This window comes from Humulus lupulus, chromosome 2 (assembly GCF_963169125.1).
Source record: "Humulus lupulus chromosome 2, drHumLupu1.1, whole genome shotgun sequence".
Classification (NCBI taxonomy): Eukaryota; Viridiplantae; Streptophyta; class Magnoliopsida; order Rosales; family Cannabaceae; genus Humulus; species Humulus lupulus.
In genome coordinates, this window is record NC_084794.1 from 74902434 (window position 1) to 74913603 (window position 11170).

At 37.1% G+C, this 11170-nt stretch overlaps 1 protein-coding gene across 1 annotated transcript; it reads left to right on the forward strand.

The window, feature by feature from the left end:
* The first annotated feature begins 756 nt into the window (after positions 1 to 756).
* Positions 757 to 4533, forward strand: LOC133818048 (beta-glucuronosyltransferase GlcAT14B-like). The gene is made up of 4 exons (XM_062250736.1): positions 757 to 1559; positions 1656 to 1731; positions 1817 to 1932; positions 3613 to 4533. Exons 1-4 carry the CDS (start codon positions 980 to 982, stop codon positions 4125 to 4127), a joined length of 1287 nt encoding a protein of 428 aa, XP_062106720.1. The 5' UTR covers positions 757 to 979; the 3' UTR covers positions 4128 to 4533.
* Positions 4534 to 11170: the final 6637 nt, after the last annotated feature.

Sequence of the window (11170 nt, forward strand, 5' to 3'; positions counted from 1 at the left end):
CACTCCAAAAATATATTTTCTTAAAAAAAAACTCCAAAAAAAGAGATTTTATGTTAAAGATTCAATGAATTGAATATAAGATAATATTAACAGTTGTTCAACAAAGTCTCCAAGATCGTGAGAGCTACTCTTCTTGCATTGTAAATCTCATGCCTATGAATAGAGCATGGATTATGCCTCCTTTTTGGTATCATCTTTTAGTTAGGCTCATTAAAATGACATTTTTTTGGGTTTATCAAAACTAGATGAGTAATCTTTAATAATAACTTTATAAGTATTTTTATATCCTATTTTCCTCTTAATTGGCAATCTACTAGCAAAATACTCTTCTCAAAATCCAATACAAGTGAATCATAATAAACATTCTAAAAAATTTTGGTTGACTCTTGATATACAAGATAAGAAAAAGTTATAATACCAAGTTTTAGGTCAACTTTTTTTTTTGGTTAGGCATGATAAGCACACCCCCATCTTTAATGCTCTCTCTAATTGGTTGCTTCATTAAATTCCTTAATAGAAAACAAAATTGGTTGAGCTAACTTATTCATTACATTACATTACATTCATATTCATACCCCTATTGTCACGGCGAGACTACATATATTTCCATTCCCAAAGTCTACAAAACTTACAAAATCATCATCAAATAAATAAATTATAATAAAGTAAAAAAAAGTCATTATCAATAAATATATATAAAAAAATAATAATAAAAAAAGAAATTGAAGTATTTATAAGCGAAGCCAGATGAAGAACCATCTACCTAACTAAAAATCTCAAAATCTCAGGTGAATGGGAATACTGGTACGGATTATTAGTGGGCAAGAAAAAGAGAATATTTATATATCAAATCAAATAGTCGATTGATTTTCTATTTTTCATTTTCTCGCGAAACAAACAACCAGACCAGAAAGTTCCACAAGCTTATGATAAGGAAGGAGTTCTTCAGTCTAGTAGGAGAGATTTAGAGAGAGATAAGATGAAGAAGCTGAAGAGCTATTACATGCATCTGAGGCAGCCACAAAGCATTGAACGAAAATGGATCTTTCCATTAGCGATAGGCTCAATTGTCTCCCTCTTCCTTCTCTTCCTCACCACACTAACTTCATCGGACGGTACGCCTTTGCTTCCCTTTTACCGATCGTTTACGTCTTACAGTTCCGTATTCGTTGAATCAAAGCTCAAACCCGTTCCGGTATCTAATCTCCCTCCACCGCCGCGCTTTGCTTATCTCATTTCTGGCTCCAATGGCGACGGGAAAATGCTCAAAAGGACCCTTGAAGCCCTATACCACCCTCGGAATAGCTACGTCGTGCACCTCGACCTTGAGTCGCCGCCCCAGGAGAGATTGGATCTGCAGAATTACGTCAACGACCACCCGACTTTTAAGAAATTCGGGAATGTGAGGATGATTACTAAGGCAAATCTCGTGACCTATCGGGGCCCTACTATGGTCGCCAACACGCTTCATGCTGCCGCGATTTTGTTGAAGGAAGGCGGCGATTGGGATTGGTTTATTAATCTCAGTGCTTCCGATTACCCTCTCGTTACTCAGGATGGTGGGTATTGATTTTGAATTTGTGTTTTCGATTTTGGTTCATATCTTTTATTTTTGAATTTGATTGGTTGATTAGTTTGGTTTTTGGCTTTATCAGATCTGCTACACACGTTTTCGTACTTGCCGCGTGATCTTAATTTCATTGATCATACCAGCAACATTGGGTGGAAAGAGTATGTGGGAAAAATATCTGTTCTTTACCTTTATTTTTTTTGGGTAAATTTGTTTTTGTTCGATTTTATATTGTTATTTGTTCAGGTACCAGCGAGCGAAGCCAATAATTGTGGATCCTGGGTTGTATATGACAAAGAAACAGGATGTTTTTTGGGTTACACAAAGGAGAAGTGTGCCAACTGCTTTCAAACTTTTTACAGGTTACTATATGTTTGTTATTTTGTTTGGCTTCTTACTGTTATTTCCGTTTCAGTTTACATAACAGCCAATGTAGCCCATTGTATTTGCTTTATCTTAAATGTTAAATTTCTAATTTAGGTATTCAGTGTGTCCATATTTTACTCATTCCAGTTAAGGATATATATGAGTTTTTTAAACTTTGAGGGTAGCCGGATAGCTTGTTTGGTTAATTTGATATCATTGCTCTTTCTGATCGAATTTCCTGTTGATTAAAACCTTAGGATTACAGTTGACTATTATATCATCATTACAGAAAGATTCTTTGTTCTGTGCTTATAATTTAGATGCTAATTGATAAATAGTGGCAATGTTTATAAAGAGAAAATAATGATGCTGTTGGGCATTAGAATGCTTGGTTTGCTCCATTATTTCTCATTTATAAAAATGATAATTAAAACAAATTGTACACGTGTTCTGTTTGTTGCTTTGGTTTTCAAGAACATATTACATTTTAGTTCGGTGAACTGAAGAACATGGATTTAGGAGTCATAAAAGAGCATTAATTGAAGAAACGAGAGAAGCTTTATCTGATCTATCAAACAAGTGATGGAGGGGTTACATATTCTCGCTTGACTTGTTTTTTCTCCTAGAAAAAAAAAGCTGAAAAATGTTTTTTTTGTAATAGAAGTGGAAATCTTTAGAAAATCTCTTTTCATTTTGTGGTCACCCAAAGTAAATGACATAGAAAGCATACTTTTCATAAGACGTGAATCATAAGGCTTTGAAAGACTTTCCAAAGTTTCTTATGTGAGTTCTCTGACATAGAAAACACAATTTTCCTGAGACTTGAATAACAATACTTTGAAAGACTTTCCAAAGTTTCATATGTGATTTCTCTAAATGAACATATAATGTAAAATTACAAATCGTCTGAGTATCTCCTACAAGATTCTTGGATTCTTGGTAAATTGCCCCTCTGAATAACTAAGGCAAGCTCTATTTTTGAAAAATTCACTCACAGCTGTAAACCTACTGCTGAGCATCTCAATGTTTTCTTTTCAGGTTATGTAATATATTTTTAACTTCAAAAGAACTAGAGGTATTTAATACAATACCATTAGTTTTGGATTTGGGAGTCGATAAAATGTTGCACCTTTATTTATTTATTTATTTTTATACTGGTCCTCTGCCGACCTATGATTTCTGGGAGATGAGAAAGGTAGGCCCCCACGATGATCGAATCCCAACATGTAGTACCTTACATGTATTACCTGAGACACAAATTACTAGTAGAAAATCATAGTGCTTACTTAGGATAGAGCCTTTTTTCAAAACACCTGTAATTGTCATAAATTATACTTAGCCCTTGCTTTACACTGGGAAATATCTAGCATTTTTTAGGATTACAGTGCATTGTTCCCTTGCAGTTTTGATTCCATGAACATTAAATTTGGCTGGCGGTTTGCTTTCAGAAAATTAGCTTTACCTTGAGTTCGCTACTGATTTTTTTTATTTATATTTTCTTAATGCTGCATGGTTTTGTTCAAATATGGTGTCAACATTTATATGATTAGTGATTCAATTTGAAAAGAGAATGTTTGGCATTTAGGTTAAATATTAAAGAGATATGACCCTTGGAAGGAGTTGTTTTCTATGGTAGTTATGCTAATGAATTATTAAATTCATTCCTTCTCGTATAGGTTCGGCTTGGATGGCACTCTCAAGGCCTTTCATTGATTACTGCATATGGGGATGGGACAACCTACCTCGAACTGTTCTCATGTATTATGCAAATTTTATTTCATCACCTGAAGGATACTTCCATACTGTTATTTGTAATGCTCAAGAGTTCCGCAACACAACTGTCAATACTGACCTGCACTACATATCATGGGACAATCCTCCCAAGCAACATCCCCACCACCTCAATCTTGCTGACATGCAAAAGATGGTTAACAGTAATGCTCCTTTTGCAAGGAAATTCCGCCAAGATGATCCAGTACTTGACAAAGTTGATTCTGAGCTCTTGTTTCGAGGTCCAGGCATGCTTGTTCCTGGTGGTTGGTGCATAGGAGGTAAGGAGAATGGCACTGATCCGTGCTCTGTTATTGGTGATACTACAGTCCTCAGGCCTGGCCCTGGTGCTAAAAGACTTGAAATCTTAACCAGCTCTCTGTTGTCAAATGAAAAATTTCGACCAAGACAGTGCAAATAACACAGCCCCAATATTCTTTTTAGGAAATGTTTCTTGTGCAAATTGATTTTAGTTTCTTACTTTAATATGGAAGAAGGTGCCATTTTTGGCAGAAAGGAAATGGGGGAAAGCATACTTATATCTTTGGCTTATGGAATGGCAAGGAGACATTGGATTTGGCAAGTTAATTAATCAATGAGCTCGGAATTTACTTCCTGCTGCGATGGCCCCGGTATGCGCCAATCAAACTGATACACTAGCATAGTGCACTGTTCCCCTTTTCTATTTTTGTACAATTTTAGAACTGTATTTTCTGGTCCAGCTGTTTCCACCGCAGTGGGAAAACACAAATGTTGGACTGACCATGGGTGTAAAATGTATTGGAAGATGACTTCGAGAGAGGAATTAAAGAAAACCCTTTACCTCATTCTATCTACTTTGTTGCTTCCAATAGAAAAGCTTTCAATTTGGTTACAAGAATGATAGGTCATTATTTTGAATTAAAAATACAATCTTTTCTGTCATGGGTTCAATAATAATATTATCCCTTTGCAGAGCAGCTGCATTTGATAAACCTATAAATAGATTGATCATACTGTGCTGGAACAGATGAGGAGAAATCTTTTCTTGCAAGTGACCCTTTGGATTCCTTTTGTGATATATATTGCAGCTGTTTTGACACTTGAAAGTCTGGGACAGCTTGGCAAGTTTCTATCTGTAACCTGATCGGTTGTATTTATATTATTTTATTTTTATTGTTTAATATTTGTAAATATTATATTTGGTCCGTACTGCATTGCCTATGTTGGGCCTGATGAGTAGTGCATCTAAATCTATAACTAAGGATTTACATGTCTACTCTTGTGTTGATAGGTGTGTATAATCTAAATCGTGTCTTAGTTGTGTGATAGTGCCTTCTTACCCTTCTACCGGTTGGAATGTTGCTTTCTCAATTGCTTGGAAGTAGAACAAAGAATTCAAGAGCCACTCGCTACACTTAGGGTAAATTTTCACAAGTGTCCCACACTTATTCATATCATTATTTTAATTTCTATATAATTCGTTCTTTCCCTCCAGTTTTTTCCAAGAATTATCAACTATTACTAGTCATGCGCCCATTCACATGTCCCTTTTTAAACACTTTTATTGTAAGAATTCTTTCATGGTGTGTCACTCTTCTCTCTATTTCTTTTCTATGTTGATGTATTACAATTCCCTTTTTTTTTCATTCTATGATGTGATGGAGAAAGGCCCCATCCCTTTCTCTTCATTTTCCACCCCCTTTCCTCTCAACCAAAATGTGCTATAACTCCACTTTAACCTTTTCGCTAGCAATTATTATTATCATTATTATTATTATTTGACTACAATTACTTGTAATCATCTGGAGACCATTCGGCCATACGACACTGCACGAACAAGAAGTTCTTACAACACAAGCCTTCCTACATCATTCTTGTTTAATAAAACGATAATACCTTTCACTTCCATGTTATACTACCCCTAAAATAATAATAATAATAATAATTACATTTTCCTCCTCTAATCATATATATCTTCTATAATGAGTGTTTAGATAGCGAAAAATGTTTGTTTTAATAGTTTTTTTATTTTTTTAATGTTAACTTTAACGAAATATTCTTATATTTAATATAATATTTTTATATTTAACAGTATTTTGTAAATACTTAAACTTAAATAAAATAAATAATTAAAAAATTAAAATATGATATTTTTGAGATATTTTACAATAATAATTATTTAAAAATAGTAAATAATTAAACATATTAAAATAAGATATTTTACAATGATAATTATTTAAAAATAATAAAATCATACGTTTATAACTTAAATAAAATTGAATTAAACGTAAACTCACTTATTAGAATAATATCATATTAAACATATAATATAATTTACTGTCAATTAGCAAAAAATTATTTTTTAAAAAAAAAACTAGCAAGAAACTTAAATTTAAAATCCACGTATAATATTTAATATTACATTAAACATAAATATATAATCTCTTGTTGTCACTCCTAAATTAAAAAACTAGAACAAACATAAACTTAAACAAAAATAAATAAATTATTTAATTAAAATATGATATTTATTTGAAATTTATATGACATTAATATAAATTTAATAAAAATAATTAATAAATTATATAAATAAAACTAACCAAACGTGCATATTGCACGTTGTTTGTATCTAGTATATATATATATATATATATATATATATATATATATATATGGGAGCATTCTTAATGGTTACTACCATGAATGATTACTTTAATATTAACTATAATTGTTAATTGATATTTCTAAAATTAAAATTTCATTTTTTTTCAAACTTTTGGAAGAGCTATCTGATGACATGTCAGTCACATATTAATTAATTAAATAATAAAAAAGAATGTTATTTAATATTCATTAATCATTTTTGGAATTAATGGGAATAATTAATCTGACCATTATCTTTCCAACTAATGTTTATTGCCAAACTAATCTAAACATTCGAAATTATTGAATTTATATATTTTATTTATTTATTTTCATCACCATTATAATCATTCCTCATCAAAAACTTGTTTAGTGATTTATAGTAACTATCCATGCGTAATAACTATTGAGAAATCTTCTATTTCCTCAGCAAACAATGTGCGCGTTAATTTTATTTAGAATTGTTTTAATTATTTTTATTAAGTTTTTTTTATTGTCATATAAATTTTAAATAAATAAATAATATTATATATAAAAGAATGACATAAACACATTAAAATAAAAATTAAACAAAAATATTGTTTATAATTTTTAAAATAATAATAATAATATGATAATTTTTTAGATCACAAACTACATAATTTAAGGTACAAAAAATTCATGACATTATTCAAATCACACCTCCATGGTTGGAGAATAAACTTGTTTATTATTGATAGAAGATAAATATTTTCTAATTTCTTATTTAGTTACACAATCATACTATTTGTACACACATGACACATATATAATGCATTTATTATGTATTATATATTATTATAATAATAACATTTGTATAAAATTTTATATTTATATTAATATAATTGTTAAATAACTAGTTTTGTATTAAATATTATTATAATAATGTTACACCCAGATTTCGAGACTTGAGGTTGTAACCTCGAAAGCTGGATCCGTCAGGGTGAGTTCAAGATGGTCAAAATACATGCTCGTAACCTAGATATCGAACCTTCAAAGCAGGTGGCAACCTCGAAGATGGGCGGCCTCGAAGTTCTTGCAAGCTCGAAAGACAGAACATCGGAGTACGTCCATTGTCAGATGACCTCGGATCAAGTGGCCCGAGCTTGGCATGAGTGTGAGCTCGGGGTAGGGCGGCCTCGGTGGTACTTACCCTCTCCGAACTGATTTCGGGAAAACAAGACAACTTGTGCTTCGCTTAGAGACTTAGACGGACATGATGCTGATTGCTGATCTCGAACGGCTTAATAGGTCACTTGAAGAGACACAGTCCATGCATTCAAGAGATATTACTGTTGTAACTTCCCTACAATAAAGGGATATTTATTAATCGGTTACACGCCCCCTGGTCTTTAGGGGACGTTTCCTTGTATATAGGAGTTATAGGCTTTAAAGTCATTAAATTTATTAATATACGGAATAACTTCCCTGAACGTGTGAGATAGTATTCTGAGACTTCCTCTATATATAGAGAAGTCATGTACCTTTGTAAATGACCGAAATTTTGTGATCTTGAGAGAAACTCTGGAGAATTCATCCCTGAAGGATTTCCAGAAATTTCCTAAGTTCTAATAACAAAGACTCGTGGACTAGGCAGAGTTAACTGCAACCACGTAAAAAACTCTCCTTGTTTTATTGTGTTTTTCTAGCCATAATTCTTTGCTGTTTACGTGCTCTACATTTTAAGTTGACGAAAAACGGCATCAACAGTTTGGTGCTTTCATTGATAGCCTTAAGAAGTGCGATCCCTGAACAGTTATCGCCGTAAACGATCAAAACATTCCTGAAGAAAACTATCCAAGACGCCCTGGGAAGCAGCCAATGGTAAACCCAGATACTGAAGAGAGAAGCGAGTCCTCCGACTCTCGGGGACCTCCAGCACCTCCAGCCCCAAGGGATGAGGATATGTACTGCAATCCTGAACGATGAGTCCCCATTGTGGAACTTAAAAACCGCAGCTGAAAAAACAATTGGCTGAAGCCAATAAGCGGAATGTAGAGTTGGCTAGGTTAGCCACAGAGGCTCAGGCGGCTCAGCCCCCACCTCCGCGTGAAAACCAAGCCCCTCCTCCGAGGGACGTGCATGTTCCTCCCCGCAGGCCTCGTGGACGTCCTCGAAAAAATGCTGCCACGAGGAGGCCAGAGCAATCTCCGACACTAGTAGAACCATCCGTTCCCTCGGGACCTCGAAGAAGTACTTGAGCTAGGGCTCCGGTTAATTCAACTGCGGAGCTACCAGTGGGAACTGGGAATAACCGAACCCCTACAGAGGCTCGGACTCAAATCCCTGGTAGCACGCAGAATGTTACCGGCCCCACATGAGCGAACTCAGGACCATCTAGGCCTCGAAATGGGTGGCAGCCGCCATCACCCATACGATTCCCTCCATTGCCTATAAGATACCCTTCACCGCCTCACAGGAACGCCCAGCCAGTTTGGGGTGATGAGGAAAGGCGTACAGGGAGGAAACAAGGAAATAGAGAAGCCTTTAGGGAGCGGAGAGGCGCCCCATCTACAAGAAGTCAAATGTCCCGGTCTCGTACTGCAGAGACGAGGCAGCATGAAAGAGACCCATCTCGAAATAATCATGCGATGAGTCTTACCAGTGATGACTCAGGAGATACTAAATCAGTCAGTATGTATGATCGAGGCCGAAAGAATACTGGGAACCACAGGAACCGCTCCGACCTGCGAGAACACTTGAATCAGAATCGGGGTAATGTTAACCTGTCAAACCCGGACCTAAGAGATCGCCTAAATGGGCGTAAAGATCCCTTGCGAAGGCGCAAGCATGGAATTGTGATCAATGATAACCAATTTCAGGCAAGACCCCTCGCGGACGCGGTCCAGGAAAGAATTGATCAGTTGGAAAAGGCCTTCAGACTTTTGCAAAATGAGCAAGGTCGGAGTCGGCATGAGGATTCTGACGAGGAGCTCGAACCATTCGCTCCCCATATTTCCAACACTCCATTTCCTCAAGGATTTCGAATCCCTCATGTCCCAACTTTTGAGGGAAAGTCCGACCCATACACCCATCTGAGTACATTCAATACCATAATGAGAGCAAGTAACGTGGGTTACGAGCTCAGATGCATGTTATTTCTAGCATCGCTTACGGGACCAGCCAAAAGCTGGTTCAAGAAATATAAAAGGCATTCAATCACTTCTTGGGATCAGCTGTCAAAGGACTTCAAGAAGCAGTTCAGAGCCATGATGGGGGTTAGACCTGAGGCATCAACTCTGACTAACGTTCGACAGCAGCCAGGCGGAACATTGAAAAGTTACCTTAGGAGGTTTAACTTGGAAGTTGCCCGAGCTCGAAATGTGGATGACAGCGGTCATCTAATGGTTGTCCAGGCTGGAGTAATGCCAGGAAGTGCTCTCTGGGACGATATGCAGAGAAAACCGGTGAGGTCCCTAACTGAGTTTAATAAGCGGGCTCAGAGGTTTGTCAATGTAGAGGAGGTGAGGTCGACACTGAATATGACCTCTCAGCCTGTAACTACAATGATAAACGTAAACTCTACCTCAACCTCAACGGACGCACCAGCCTCAAAGCCTACTGCGGAAAACCCTTCCAAGAGAAAGAAGAACAAAGGGAGTAACCCCGAGGCCGAAGGGGGAAATATATTTCTCCGTATACAAAGTGTACACCGAGCTCAATGAGTCTCAGGAGAATATATACCTGGCTAATGAAAACCAGGCTCCTTTTAGGCGTCCAGACCCCATGAGAAAGAAGTCCAAGAGGGACTCCAACAAATATTGTCGATTTCACAAAGACACCGGGCACATTACTGATGAGTGCTGACAGTTGAAAGATGAGATCGAAGGATTGATCTCGAGAGGTTATTTCAGACAGTATGTCAAAAACCAGAATACTAATCAGACGTCCACAAGCCAGAGGGCAGCTGCGCCACAACCTGCCCAAAACAACAATTCCCGAGCCAGGGAAGAAGATAGGCCCCCTCCAATTGATGGGGAAGACATGATAACCATCTCGGGCGGGCCTCATCTCGCAGGAATGGGTAGGAATGCTAAAAAACGATATGTGAACGAGCTGAAGACTGGGGACGGGTCTCCTTATGAACCCGAACCTAGAGCTCCAAAATGCCAAAAAGTTGAGTCTCAACCGATTACCTTTACTGAGGACGATGCGTCCCATGTTCAGTTCCCCCACAATGACCCACTGGTCATCACTCTCCAGCTCGCGAACAAGAGAGTTCACCGAGTTCTCATTGATAATGGGAGCTCCGTGAACATCCTCTATAAGGCCACCCTAGAAAAGATGGGACTCGCGCTTCAAGACCTAAAAGCGTGTGCAACAACTTTGTACAACTTTTTAGGAGAGGGGATTTCCTGTATGGGGTCCATCGAACTCCCAGTAACCTTGGGAGACTATCCGGTCTCGGTGACCAAGATGATGGAGTTTGTGGTAGTGGACCTGCCATCGGCCTACAACGTGCTGCTCGGGAGACCCGCCCTAGTAGGGCTAGGGGCAGTCTCGTCTGTAAGGCATCTGTCCATCAAGTTCCTGACTTCTAGTGGCATCGAGACGCTGAAGGGAGATCAGTTAGCCGGAAGGGAATGTTACAACATTTCTGTAAGAGGAAAGAAACAGGCGAGCGAACAAACACTCGTCGTTATCCAGAATAAGGATGGGACGATCTTGGAGATAGACGAAGAGATCGACCCAAGAGTGGAGGAAAGAGCTGACCTCGAGCCATTAGAAGAGCTTGAGAGTGTCAGGCTTGAAGAGTCAGATCCATCGAAAACGGTAAAGGTCGGGAAACACCTACGCGAAGAAACTAAATAGCAATTAATT